The 14,868-nt window shown below is 37.6% G+C and overlaps 1 protein-coding gene across 7 annotated transcripts in view; it reads right to left on the reverse strand.

The window, feature by feature from the left end:
* Positions 1–5,293: 5,293 nt before the first annotated feature.
* Positions 5,294–14,868, reverse strand: part of LOC306812027 (X-linked retinitis pigmentosa GTPase regulator-like) — a 52,987-nt gene continuing 43,412 nt past the window's right edge. Inside the window, exons 14-18 of one of the 7 annotated variants that reach the window (XM_079326239.1) lie at positions 10,450–10,722; positions 10,161–10,227; positions 8,808–8,896; positions 7,742–7,865; positions 5,294–5,392 (exon numbers count right to left, since the gene is read on the reverse strand). In XM_079326239.1, coding sequence (XP_079182365.1) covers positions 5,313–5,392; positions 7,742–7,865; positions 8,808–8,896; positions 10,161–10,227; positions 10,450–10,722 — 633 coding nt within the window. In that variant the 3' untranslated portion in view covers positions 5,294–5,312. Of the gene's footprint in view, positions 5,393–5,438; positions 7,866–8,807; positions 8,897–9,705; positions 9,788–10,160; positions 10,228–10,449; positions 10,723–14,868 lie in introns of those variants that run through there. The other 6 variants (XR_013776780.1, XR_013776779.1, XM_079326241.1 and 3 more) reach the window with 6 other exon arrangements.

Genomic DNA, 14,868 nt, shown 5'->3' on the forward strand with positions numbered 1-14,868 from the left:
TCTCCAGGTGAGCTGCTCTGGTTGCTCAGCAGTTTGCAGATGGCCAGCTTTAAATGTTAAAAGAATGCCTAAGTCATGAGAGTAAGAAAAGAAAGTTTGGAGTCATCACATTTCTCATTAACTTTTTGAGCTGCCAGGGTGTTGTGGAATTACATATTCAGGCTTTGTTCCATAACGGTGTTGTGGAGTTACATATTCAGGCTTTGTTCCATAACCACAAGACTAGAGGCTTTTTTCCCTGCCTTTCACATGAAAGCAAATTCCCCAGACACTCCAAGCCTATGGAAGTGGAAGCTTCAGGCAAAGCATCAAATGCTCCAACACTGTGGATTTGACATCTATCAACTCTGCAACTTGACTACAGGTAGACTTGGGATTTCTTTCTTTTTGCATTTCCTACCACGAGCATTTAATGTGCAGTTTAAACTGGTGAAGGTGTGGGAAATGCCATAGACCCAGCCAGAGTTTGTGTGCTGGGGTAGTACAGGGGAGTGAGCCCAGGGCGTTCCGAGGGTCCCTCCCACATTCTGTGCTGTTTCCTGGACAAATAGGGAAATTTGTCAGGAAAGGAATACGTCTTTAGAAATAAGGCGCACAGAATTGCAGAGGAAGGAGAGTCATCTCAAGGGTAAATGGTCTGGAAACAGAAGAAGGTGACAATTCTGCCACAATTTGAGGCTGGCTATACCAAACTGGTCTAAGAAAAATGTGATCTTGCTGGTAATTAAAAGAATAATCTGCATGGGTGGTGTCTTTGGGAGCTTTCTCCAAAGCATTTTCTTATCATCTGACTTTTCCTTTGGATCAGGAATGCCCATGGATGCCACCCCACTTGGATCCCCTAATTTGCTGTCTGAGACTGAGATGTGCACAAGAACGAGTGCATCCCTGGGGCCAGGCTAGAGCTTCTCTGGAGTAAAATACCTACTGGGGTTGGGTTAGCAGTGGGACCTCAGCACAAATTGAGCAAACAAACTCCAAATTGCTCTGCCCAGTGCAGTTGGAGTCTGAGTATGCTTGAGCTCAATAATCTGTTTTGCCAAAACATGAAAAAGATGGTAACAAAAACAATGGCAGTTTCATCAGAGCAACTGCAGTTTAGCAGCCTAAGGAATTCTTAGATTTCCATGGGTGAAGAAATTAAAATACTAACATTACTCTATTTAAAGAACATCAGGAAAAGGAGTGTTTTAATCTGACAGTGATAATTGCTGCATTTTATTTGTGCTGCAAGGCTACGGTAAGAGTTCAGCATTCCAATGTACTGGAACAATAAAGAGACCTGAAGCAATTTTAATAGGTCAGGTATCTCTTTCTTTCCCTTTGTGCATTATCCTTGTAGCTGCTCATTTCCAAAACACTGGCCTTCATTTAGGTATTTCTGTGAATATCAGGTCTGTACCCCTGCCAGCAGAAGTGTGACTGCAGCTTCTCCATCCGCTGTCCCAACACCACCCTGCCCATGGTCACAGCCTCTGTCCTGGGCAGCCTTTTGGAGCCATTTCAAACTGCATGGCACAGGGCAGAAATGTGGTGATTGTGGTGACAAATCCTCCTTGCTGGGTTGTCTGTTCAGCGTGAGAGTTGAAGGTGTCAGTCGGTGCCATCGCTGACTGCAGCTGTGGTGTCTGAGTTAGTGCAGACAAGAATCCTCTTTGGCTCCCTGGAATCAGTGGGACCTCAAACTGCTCTCCTGTTGTTCCTGATGGTGCATGTGAAATTCCATCTGCTCAAACAACATAACCACTGGTGTTTGCAGAATTTTCACTTTGTCTTGCCTGTCCACTGCATGGGTTTCTTGCAGTGAGCAGGCGTGCCTGCCGTGCTGCTTTTCCTCTGACATGCTGCTCCTGGAGTGTCCAAACTGCCCTGAGAAAGGCAAGAGATTTAACAGCTCACACACTCTGCAACTTACAGCTCCAATTTAGACACAAGTGTGAGCATAAATAGCAGTGGGAATGCATCCTCCATGTCCAGTTGAAATGATCCTTGGAAAAGCCCCAGTGCCCAGGTGTGCACTCAGCCAGGCTCCAGTTTGCTCTGGAGTTTCTCTGTGCAGGTAACACTCATTCTTTGTGTTTGATAGGATGACAGCAATGTGAAATCACCCAAAAGACTGGGGCTTGAAAGGCAGATTCAAGGCAGCTTTTAAAAAAATATTGAATTCCTAATAACAAATTTGATTTTTGTAGTTTTCTTAAGGGACCTTTTAATAGGAGGAACATGTGGAACTACGAATGAATTTTTAAAAAGTCACCTATATTGAATTAGAAGGCACAGTCCATTTATTTTCTCTGAGTTCAGCTTTTAATTTTTATAAAAAAATTCCAACTACTTAAGCTGTGGTTAGCTGGAGTTCCTGGCACTCCTAGCATTACACAAGAATTAACCAGTCTGCTTTTCATGGAAAATTCAGGTTTTGACTGTTGAGAGGTAAAAGAAAATTTTCAAGACTGAAATCAAGCAACACTAGAGAACTGAAATGTGTGAAAATATCATGGTTGAATAGAAAAATAAAGCCCAAAGCAAGGTTAAATGCTCTTGGAGACTTAAAAAAATATTCTTTTTATGTCAAAGAGTTAGTCTAAAGACATCATTTTTCTTTTCTGCTTTTCTCAATAGCAGTTCAGAAGCATAAATTTATTACTCTATGCCAGATTAGCAGTAACAATTGCAATTATAATAAAAATACAGCTTTTGATGGAGAGGAAAAATTAATTAAAATCAAATTTAAATAATGTTTAACAGTCTAGTATTTTTTTCCAAACAGTAAACTAATGATAAGGAAATAAAAACAATACCCAGGCAACCGATATGTGTGTAATGAAGTTTTTTGAATCCTCCAGTAAAGTCTAATTAGCCATAGGAGGATGACAAATATGGCCCAAATCCAAACCACACAGTTTTAGCCCAGTGAATTGCCTGACTGAATGCAAATGCTCTGATACTTAGAATTACTCTTGTAAACAGCTGCAGAAATAGACAGTCCTAAAATAAAATAATCATCATCATCATCATGCATTTCTTCTGTACAATTCCTAGAATCTTGGGGGTTATTATTACTTTCTCATGATGTTTATGGCAGCAACACTGGCAGTTTTCAAAAATCATCTCCCCTGCACGTGCTATGCCTGTCAAAGGCACTTGGCTCATTTTGCATTTTTAAATGGTATATTCATGATTCCTAATAGAAAGCTGCTTTTCCTAAAACGACAGGAAAGAAACACTAGAGACCAGTCTATGAGAGGACAGCATTAACTAAAAATGTCAAGAAGATGTACACCAATGGAAATTCTTGTTCTTTAAGCTTAAATAACAGATGATGATCACATAGATTCTTGTGGGAAATAATAAACTTAAGTTCTATCCTAATAAATTTATTTACTAGGTCACACCTAAACCTCAGTGGCACACTCCTCATCAAAAACATAAAAGATATTTCCCTGACTGTAAAACCAGTGTATTGTTGGGAAGTGAAATGTTCTTCAGCCTCTGGCTGTGTGTCCCATCCCTGAGCACTTTCCTGCTCCCTTCACCAATGATCTGAAGAAACCTCCCTGGCTCTTCCAGTCAAAGGTGCCTCCTGCCCTTACTCCCTGCAATGGCACAAAGGAGCAACTTTCCCTCACTTGCTCCACTACCAAAACCCTTGCTATGGAAAATTTCACCATGACAGTATGAGTCAGGCACACAGAAAGCACATACATGGAGCAAGTTCTTGGAGCAAAACAGAGGATTTTGGGGGGAAGACAATACTGCATTCCCAGTTAGACACTGACTGATGCATCAGTATATGGGAAATCAGCAGATACATGGCCTCATGTTTAACAGATGTACTGAAAAACAAAACTCGGTATTTTAATTTTTTTAATGCTGTTAAAATCCCTTAAAATTCTAACTGTTAATATATCTTCAGTTTTTGATGAGTGTGATTGGAAACAGCTGTGTCTAAACTGTTTTGACATTAAATGGGAATGGTCTCAAAAATAAAAGACTTCTTTGTGTACAAATAAAAGAACTACAGTTTAGCCAGTTTTAGATTTTGCAAGGCTTTTGCTGAGTCATTACAATGTGGTTCTGAAAAAGAAAATTGTAATTACATAGCACGAATAAAATGTAATCCCAAAACAGTCTTGAAAGGCAAATAGGTGTGAACTTTAGAGCTCATCACTTTGAGATACTAAGCAAAGCAGATTTACTACCAAAGCATTAATGTCTCCAGTTCTTGGCACTGATGGTGGTCTCATTACACTTAATCAAAACATTGTTTAGGTCCTTAAAGGAATTTAGACATAACAGAGTGTGAAAATGTAGCAAACTCCTTTAATTAGAGAGTAGTATAAATAATATAGCTCCTAAAAGCACTGAGGGAATTAAGAGATAGCATATTTGTATTTAGAATTTATATTTATATTTATATTTATATTTATATTTATATTTATATTTATATTTATATTTATATTTATATTTATATTTATATTTTAAAGAGCTGAAGTAGCTCAAGTACATGAATACATTTTAAGTGAACCCATACTTAGTCTCTCAATAGCCATGCAAGATTAGCTTCTGTATTCTTGAATATCAGGATTTACAGTGGTTTACCATCATGATATGAATTCAGTTCCTTTCAACTACCTTAATGTCAACAGAATGACTTAAAATATTCCTCAGGAACAAACACTGGATGTATTTTGCATATTGTACAAGTAATACCTGGAAGAAAAAGGAAGAAGTTGCACAAAGTTGATTATGATTATGATTATTAACTTTGGCCATATAAAATAGTGTCTAAACAGCATGTTCTCTCCTTTTTTAATTTCAGTCACCACAAACTTGCATAGGAACAGCAGCTGCATACATGAATCCTGGAATGCAGTAAAACTGCATAGGTAAATATATGGATTAAATGGAAATTTCAGGAGGTCAGGCAGATGTTTGATCATCCATGTGCACACACACATACACACATATTCTGTAATCTGTCTATAAATGCACACATATATGTCTCAGTGCACATACATGCATCCCTGTGTATGCAAGGTGCAAATACCACTTCAGTTTAAATCAAACATATACATTTAGACTTACATTTATTTATCAGAACTTGACCACTGTCCATCTATATATACTTAGAAATAAATGGGTAATTGTATATTTTTTATCTTTATATTTTTACAAATACACACAGTTTAGGACTTTCAAAATGCACTAAATAAATACACTGAGGTACTTTATGCTAAAAGCAATATGCCAGAAAACATAAAGTTTTCTGATGATTTGGAAACAGAAAATTTGATCCAGAATGAGTATCTTTAACTTCTTCCAGGGGCCATGAGAAGGAGAATTTCAGGCTCCAGGGCCTGGTTACACCTTTGAAGAGCACAAACTCCACCTAGTGATAAATTTAGTGGTAAAATTTTAGAAACCAAACAATTCTAAAGCACAATCTCACTTGTATGGCAGGACTATAAAAAAGAGAAATAAAGACTTAAGTTGATACAATTAATCTTTGGGAAAGTAAAAAAAAAAAAAAAAACAGAGAAAGATGTACTATAAATGTTTCTAGATTTTTTTGCTGCTCATCTTTTTATGAAAACATTTCAGTAATAAAAAATTTTCACATTTTTATCGTAAGTGTTGTGAACTTGTTAAAAACCCCTGTAAATTAATACACATGCACATTATTTGTTTAATCTTTTTTATTAAAAATGAAAACATGAAAAAATACATTGGAATGGGTTAATATATTCCTGCTTCTTGTTGAGCAAAGTGTGTGGACAAGATAAATATACCAGTCTCTGAAACTGCTCAGACATACAGCAATTTACAGTCCATGATGCAAACTTCTGTAGCATTAGATTTGAGGGTAATTCCCATTTTAAAGTAATATTTCTCACTAAATTCATTCACCTTTAAAAAAAGAAATTGACCTTACAGTAAAAATTTCTATGACTCCTTATCTCCCCTTAAAAAAATAATTAAAGCTTATTTAAATTAATGGGGGCACCCTTCACTTTATTTCTCCTTTTCCACTTCACTCTTCTCAACAATATCCAAGTAGAACAGAAACCACATGTGCATTCAGAAAAATATACATAAATATAATAGAGGAGAAAACCCCCTCAAGTAAGGCTCACTGCAAAACACAGGAGTAGCCCAAACAAAAACAAAAGACACAAAAGGATCCTGAGTAACCCTGGCAAAAGATGGCCCAAGCACCCAGGTTTTTAGTATGATGATTAAGGAAGCACAGAGGAGGCCCTGAGAAAGAATCTGGGCCATATTTACAAGGTCAAAGCATTCAGGTGAACCAACTCCTGGGAGGAAATCAACTCTGGACACTTCTGATCTTTTATATAAAATTTAAGCAACTCTGAAACTAAAAAAATGGAAGGAAAAACTGGGAAGCAACCAGCCCAGCTGTCCACCAGTTCACTGTGTGGTCAGGAATCACTTTGGGGTCACCAACCACCAGGGACCAGCAAAGAGTCCTCCAGGGCAGAAGGGTGCATGTAAAGGGGAGGGAAAATATATTAATGATTTCAGGAAAAATATTTAGCATGTATGTTTATTCTGGGAAAATCAGTGATTATGTATGTAAAATACAATATATAAACAGGACCTTTTTTCTGTACTCAGCCTGCACAATATTTTTGAGGAGATATCCCCATGAGCATCTGGCTGAATAAAGAATTTCTGCTTCTCAATGCTAAAGTGGTGTTAAGCAGTTTTTATTTGTATTGATTTTTGGCTCTTCCTTCTAAGTGTCCATCTGAAGAAAAGCCAGTCTGCCTGAGAAAAACATGAATATTTACCCCATAATGATCAGTTTGTTGTACTGATGCCACAGTACCTCTGGTTACATTATTTTTCTGTAAGAAAATCGTCACTGGAGACTCATTAAAGTGTGGATGTTCAGAGAATACAGGATTAGAATCCAAGTGAAACAGGAGGGTGTCCAGTTTTCCCTGGGCCTGATTCAATGAGGAGAGGCCCATCAGCCTATGCCAATTTCAGCAGGAGCAGAGGTTTTCAGCACCTCTCAGAAATAAAAGCTTTCTCCCCATCCCAGCTTGGCAGGATAATTCTGTGCTTACACTGTTTCTACTGGGACTGCTGCCATGCATGAAATTAGGCACATACTCAAGTAACTTCTTCCATAATGCCCTACAAGTTAACTTGAAAGTTTTACTGCTATTTTTTCTATGTCAAAACAGAAAATAACATGTATATTTCTGAGTACCTTCAATATTCTTAACTGGTTGTTAAACCAAATAATATCTTACATCAGATATTATAATTTTGTAGGAGTATCATGCTGAAAGTGGTACTCTGTAGACTGATCCAGAATAAAATTATTTAGCAAAAAACATAAGATGCCTGTATTTAACTTTTCGCATAAAATCCCCCCATATTTTGTTTTAGAACATCAACAGGTAAGGCCACAGAACTCCAGCAAGGTGCTGATAAGCATATCATTTTGAAGTAGTAAAATTATCAATAAATACCAAGAAAATTATCTGCCTATTTAAAATTACAGCAATCCAATCAATCAAAAAAGCAGCCATCAATACCTCGAGTCATTACTGTTTTCAAGTAAAAATTGCATTATGTGCTTTAAGACTGTCACATTTTCATATAGTTTAACAGTGTTACAGCAATACACATGTTTTCACCCTTCTGTCCTGATTAGTCACAGTTTCACTGGAATTCTCCAGTGTATTCTGATTTTCATCCTTACTGTCTTCATCAGGTACATCTTCCTTTTCTTTTTCTTCACTCTGTAATGGCTTTTCAGAGCTGTCTTCCTTTTTGCTACATACATCCTTCTGGCTTGTCAGTGGCTTTCGCTTAAACAGGGAAAACTGAAGTGAAAAAAACAGGTCAATTATATGACTGAAACAGCAGTGAAATTCAAGATAAAAAAACACAAAAACCTTTCTTTGTATATACTAAAGTTAAATGAGGTTGACAGATTTCTCCTTGGCAATTTTTTTTTTTTCAAAACAAAATTACTGAAAAATGTTAACAAGAAACATTTGCAATATTTGAAATGTGGCGAAATAGCACATGGGAAATCAGAAAAGTCAAAGTGATTGCACATCGCACAGTTTGTACACAATTCTGTAAGTGGTGCATTTATTTGTGTTTCTTTCAAATAAGAGCCTGAGGCAAGGTCCAAAAATAAAGCCCCAGAGCATTCAGTGCTTGCAATGCCTCCTGATAAATGTGTGTGCTGCCATTAATGACAGTGCTTGTGCTCAGTGAGGCCACACACATCAAATGCTGCTTAAAGTCTTTTGTCAACAGGAAACCCAGCAGCCTCTGCAGGAGCCTCTGGATCCTAAAACCTGCAGGAAATTCTGTATCAGGGACTCCTCAGCATGCTCATATACATATAGAGATATATATGTATGACAATCAGTGCTTGATACAACTAAATGCAAGGTCAATGAGCTCAGCTGCTGCTTTCAGAGACAAATAAGGGAGGAAATCTTTCTAGATAATGTCCCTTAGGAATCAAGTCCTAAGTTTTCACCTTACCACTACATGATGTGATAAACAATCTCTCTTTCAGGGACATGCCATCCATGAAGAGGCCATAATAGGCTTTACCTCATTTCTGTTATTTGGACAACTTAAAGTTCTTTTATCAAAAATTAAAATCAAGTCTTAAACAGAAGGAACAGGTTGCTCATCAGTTTAATAATCTATGCAGATCATGTGAGTTAAGGTATTTACTTTGGTAACTGCTCAATGGTTTCTTGGCCACTGGCAAAGCTAGAAAGAAACATAAGGCTACAAACCTTTTTTCTCCCCACAATTCCTCCAGTTTTTTGATCATCAGTGTTCTCTGAAGAACTGTTCACAGTGTTATTGTCAGTGCTTGCCTTCTCTACAATAATATAAATGTTTATATTAACTTTCTTCTGATTCATGCAAATCAGAAAAATAGTACAGAAAAGCAGAAAAAATTACTCTTCAGATTATTTTTGAAGTAGAGGTCACTAAATAAAACTTAAAAATCAATCAGACTATTCAGTAAAACTTGATGCCTAGCCTGAAAAGTTTATTTTTATTTTTTAATCTCTCCATATAATGTCCTGATACTACTCTCCAGATGCTTGATTTTTCAGAACAGAACATTTACAGCAGTGACAATATATAAAAGATTTTTACTTGACACAGTTTCCCCTTGCTGACAGGAGACAATGTCTTGCACACTTATTTGCAAGTATATTCTAATTTGGTAAAGCTGACTTTTAGGGCAGGAGTTACAGTTCAGCATGAAGTTTATTCCACAGAAACAATTCTGGGAAAGGAAAAACTTTCTATCTCAGTTGATGTTCCTGTGTTTAAATTTTCCTATACTCCCTGTATGAATCATATAAATTTAAAACTTAATATCAAAACTTCCAGATCACTGGATAGTGGAAAATATTTAAGCATCCCTTCTGTACAAGCTATTTCCATTATAATATTGAAAATAAATGGCATAGCTTCTTCATTATAAAGGCTGTGGTCTGTTTTATATCACACTTGTTATCTTCTTTCAAGAGAACCATTCTAGATTATTCCAAAATTTCTAAAATAAAAGAAGTCCTACACATACAGGGCACCCAACTTCATGTTCCCCAGCTTTTCTAAAGGAATATACAGTTCTTATAAACTGCCATCAAAGCTGCAAGGAGCTTTTAGACTTACATCTTCAGCATCCTGAACAGTGTTCAGCAATTATCACACTTCACCTAAAATAATCTCTGTGAATGGAACGAGGAAATGTCAGCTGAAAAAGATGGGGAAGAATTCTGAGAAGCTTCTTGATTGAAGTGAGGCACAGGGCACCTAAAGAAGTTGCCTGAGAGATAATAAAACTACCATGATTCTGGCACTGCACAGCCAGAACTGCTATTAGAAGGATACAGTCCTAAGAGAAATCCTTCTCATGGACTTGCTCCATCACATAACTGGGAAAAGTATTTATTTCTTTCAAATCACCAACAATTAGTAATGGGGATTGCCCCTCAAATTTCATTATCTCTCAAGAACTGCTTTACCAACTATAAATAAGAGCTGTGCTGTCCAGTATTTTTAGAATATTGTTTAGAAAACTTTTATCTGTCTTTAGAATGTCCAGTTCTTAGGAATTGTACTCTTACCCTGATGAATGATGGTCTCTTCCTGAGTAGTCTCCTCTGTGGTCTCTTTCTGAGTCATCTCCTCTGTCTGTAGACCAAAAAAACAACACCAAAACCCACAAACCCTATTTCAAAATTGTTTTTAAAAAGAGATGTCTAACTATTAACACCTACATGTGTTTCTCCCTCTACCAAAACCACCCCAAACAACAACCATGCATTTACAGGATGGCTACACATGTATCAAACTGAAGTTGTAGAACCAAATTCTTTTAGAGACCAGCAACTTTATAGGAGTAAATGCCTTTACCTCTCCAGTTTCCACAGTGCTACTATTACTACTGTTTGTCTCTCCCTCGGGTGATTTACGATCCTTTTCTTTTCCATTTTTGTCCTCTTTTTTCTCTTCTTTCTCTGTTTCTTTTCCTGCTTCATCTCCTTCTGTTTCTTCTTTTTCTTCTATTTCTTCTTCTATGTCTTCTTCTACGTTTTCTTCTTCTTCTTCTGTTTCTTCTTCTTCTTCTTCCTCCTCCTCCTCATCGTCATCATCATCTATTTCTTCATCTCCAGACAAGTTTTGTTCCTTAGACAAAATTGCCAAAACATAATTTTGAAACTCAAGCTGTACAATGATCATGATCCTCATCCTACAGCAGTTCATCACACATCAGAATTTGACTAAGAACAAGAAAACTCAGAAGGGAATGTTCTAAGGAGTAGACAGAAGAACAGGCACAGGAGATCTCAATCAAAGTTTGCTAATTTTAATGTATTTTTAAAAAACTGCCCTCCAGGGAACATTAGGAGTGCAGCTGACTTATGTTTTGCCAACCTGTGCCTCCTTAAAGGAAAAGCAATGAAAACAATTTCTTTTTGGAAAGAAAATATTTATTTTAAATGTTTGAAATAAGCATAATTGACACATTAGTAATTCCAACACACACACAAAAAACCCTAATCTAATTCTCAAGAAAATTTAATGAAGAAATGCTTTGATTCGTGTGATTCAAAACAGACATTATAATTTGAATTTAAGTTATTTTCAGCCTAAGATAAAACTTCAATATAGTAAAAATAAAATGGCCAAGGGCATTATAAAATAACTATTTTAAAGCATAAATATTTTTGCAAAATGTGTTAAAAAAATGAACCAATTATATTCTTCTTACTCCCTTCAACCAGATTGTCATTATTATGCCAGTATGTCCTTATAACAGCATAAAATACAAAATTTAAGTAAGAAACATTCTCCTTCCCATTGCAGAAATATAAAGGCCTAAACCAAGGGCTTCCAAGGTGAAATCAAGTGAAGGCTCATCACTGCCCAGAAGGGGAACACTTGTGTTCCACTGCAGCCAATGTCACAGGGGTAACTGGTGGGAAGTGCCTGCACACCCTTTGGAAGTGTGGTGGAGGAATGATTGTTACACTGAACTCCCTGCACTCAGTTCCAAATGTTGTCTCCTATCTTTTGTTAATGTTTTCTCTGTTCTCTGGAGTTTTGCCTGTTGCTTGCCCAGCTATTCTCATGGTCATTAGAAGGTGCTGCTGAGGAGGAGACCACCAGTGAATGTTTCCAGAAGCTGGAGCACAGGGACCTTTGGTGGAACTCCTTTGCTAAGCACAACTCACACATCCCAGGAATCTGAGACATCCTTACAGGGGACTTATGGAGACCTGCATCATTCTGGACCCCAGCTCACAGCCTACAGCACCTAAAACCACACTAGATGAATTTATTTCAGCAACTGAGCCATACTCCTCATCCTCACTCCTTTTACTCTAAGGAAGACACTTGTTTAACTTCCCAGACTGACCCCATTCCCATTTACTGCAGCTTTTCACAGGTGTCTCTGGCTGTCACCTCACCTGCTCAACTCCCAAAATAGCACACTTTGCATCATAACTCTGATAGCACAGTTCTATTACTGTTACTTCTGCTTGTCCACTTACAGGCATGTTTTGGAGATTTTACCAATGGTAGGGAATGATCTGAGGATGTCATACTACAGATGGCTTTAAGGCTTTTACCTTAAAGGATGAATCATCTGGCCATTCAAACGTGTACCTGAAGAATTTAAGAATCCAGGCTACTAATTAAAGTACATATATGTGTATATATATGTATTACATGTGTAAGTTATATGCAAATGTTATATGTATCTACAATCTCTTCCATTTTCTCTTTTGCCAGCTTTAGGGGGTTTATTTTCTTATTTCACTCTAAAGTCCTTTTTCATAGAAAGATACTCCTGAAAGAATACCTGTAATATCTATAAAGTTGAGCCACAGAGAAGCTGTCTAGGCCAAGGTCACACAGACAAAGCCAAAAGTAGTAGAGAGCATACAAATGAAATATTTCAAACTGGTTTCATTTAGGCTTGAGATTCCAGTTTCTTCAAGGACAAAACCGTGGTTGTTACTATGAAACAGCCTTAAACATTTTGTACCTCTAGTATAATACATCAGTACAGGACAACTGCAGTCTAGAAAATATAACCTTGCAGATTTAACCCACTACACAGATTTTTGTAGAGCTGTCTTCGCTGATTTTTTTTCATGCATTTATTCTGGTTTTCCTGTAAATCCAGACCTTCATAACTAGATATTCTTAAACATAAATCTGCTGTTTCCAAGCTGTCCAAGTTTAGGACAAATTTGGGGAAAAAAAGAGCTCCAAAGGCCCCCCTCCCCCCCGCCCCCTTTTCTTCTACAATTCCTTCCTTCGCCGAGCCTAGATAAAACAGCCCGAGGGAGGGGCCGGCAGCTGCATGGGGGAAGCAAGGAGAGGAGCCAGTCTAAACATCAGCCCATAACACAAGCTTATGGAGACACTTTTGGCAAAAGTACTGCCTTAGTGGTTATAACTCAGTGGGTATAACTCTTTTGCTAAAATGGCTGTAGCTGGCTTTTCTTTGGGCAGATTAATACAGAATAAGGGCATTTCTTTACATAATGCTCTATAAAAATGCAGTCCTATTCCACATGAGAGAGGGAAAAAAACATTGCTCTGTTCTGTACTGTTGTCTCACCTGATGCCATGCCCTGGCTAAAAGTCTCACCGAAGACTGAGACACATCTCATGGTAGACCTTACTCAAATGACAGCTGCAAACAAGGTTTCTCTGTATTTCTGTAATTGTTTCATTGTGAACCCCTCCTGCTTAATTTATGGAAACAGCTCTGGCAGATGGGCTGCTCATTATTGGCATTTTAGAATGAATGGCTTATGGTATCTTTCCACATCTCCTAAAAAAGTCAAAATAACGTTTGTCACCACCATTTTATATTTTTAGGGAAGAAAATCTCAAAGACACTGATGGGACAAATTTAGTTGCAGATCTTTTAAAAATCTGGTGAAAACTCAGTGATGAAGAGAAAGCTGTAATTACTATGTGCACAGCTCGAAGTGGAGAGTTCTAGGAAGTTCTGGTTTATAGACATGTTTCTGTTTGCAGTTGCCTTGGAAACTGTTAAAAATCCACAGAGAAGGTTATTAAAGAGTTGAGAATGAAGTAGGTAGCTGCATGTCTGTTCCTGTGTGGTGCTCTGCCAAGAGCCCGAAACGAGCAATTGCTTAGCAGAGTTTTTACTCATTTGAGGAGCATATTTCTCCATTACCTGCCCAGCTCATTAGCTTGACATGCCCAAAAGCATTCTCATGGCCATTTTGCATGTGTACAGCATAAATGAATAGTAAATAAATACCAAGTATGAATTTCCCTATGAAGTAGAAGACTGAGTAGATGGGTGTTAGGTCCAAGGTCGGGCACTGGGCACAGTGCTTCATATGGCCTGAGCACTGCTCCCTTTCTGGAGCACTGATAAACACAAAACTCATTCTACAGACTATCTTCTTGCTTTGAAGCAGGAAAAAACAGGAATAGGAGAAGAATCACATCCTATGCTAGCTGTCATTCTGCTGTCCATAAACCTCGTGCACATCCATGTCACTCCTGAACTGTCCATGCTGGGAAAACACACTGGGTTAACATTTTACTAAAACAGCATTGAAAGTAGCAATACCAACCCTGATCTTACATACAGATGAGTGAAAACATCCCCAAAACCAAACAATTCAGTTTACCATTTGTGGATTGGAGGTACATGGATGGGTAGACATGTAACATTTTCTTGATACTGATCAGGGTGTCAAGGCATCTGATGGGAAGTGACTGGAAATACTGCCTGACAAAACTGTTAGCAAAGCTAAGATCCACACCATGTAGTTTCTTACCAAGCTGTGCCAGAGACAGCTTAACACCTGGAAGTCCACAGTGTTAGCCAGTTGTCATCAGGTACTTGAACTGCCTTTTATTTTGTAGCTATTAATATAAAGAAGTTATTAGCTCAGTTACTCTAAGCCTTAGAGAAATATCCTTCACTTTAATGATTATTAAAGAAAGCTGTCCAATTTAAAGACTGACAAAATTCAAAGACATGAGCACTCAAATGAGAGATTTAGCAGCTTATCCTTCAACTTACAAGTGATAAAGCAGCCAAACTAAGCTTTCCTTATATATTGTCATGGAGACAAACATAAAAACTCAGCTGAATACACATAGAAGAATTTCCAATGAGAAGCTGAGCCTGCCACCATAACTTGTCTAGAAGTTAATACCTAGACTTCTACTAGGTTATATTGGTTTCCTAATTACACAATTTTATGTTCAGAGCACCTAACATGGATTACCTGATACTTATTACAGTCCCTTAACACTGCTGTTGTG

This window comes from Erithacus rubecula, assembly GCF_903797595.1.
Source record: "Erithacus rubecula genome assembly, chromosome: 1".
Lineage (NCBI taxonomy): Eukaryota > Metazoa > Chordata > Aves > Passeriformes > Muscicapidae > Erithacus > Erithacus rubecula.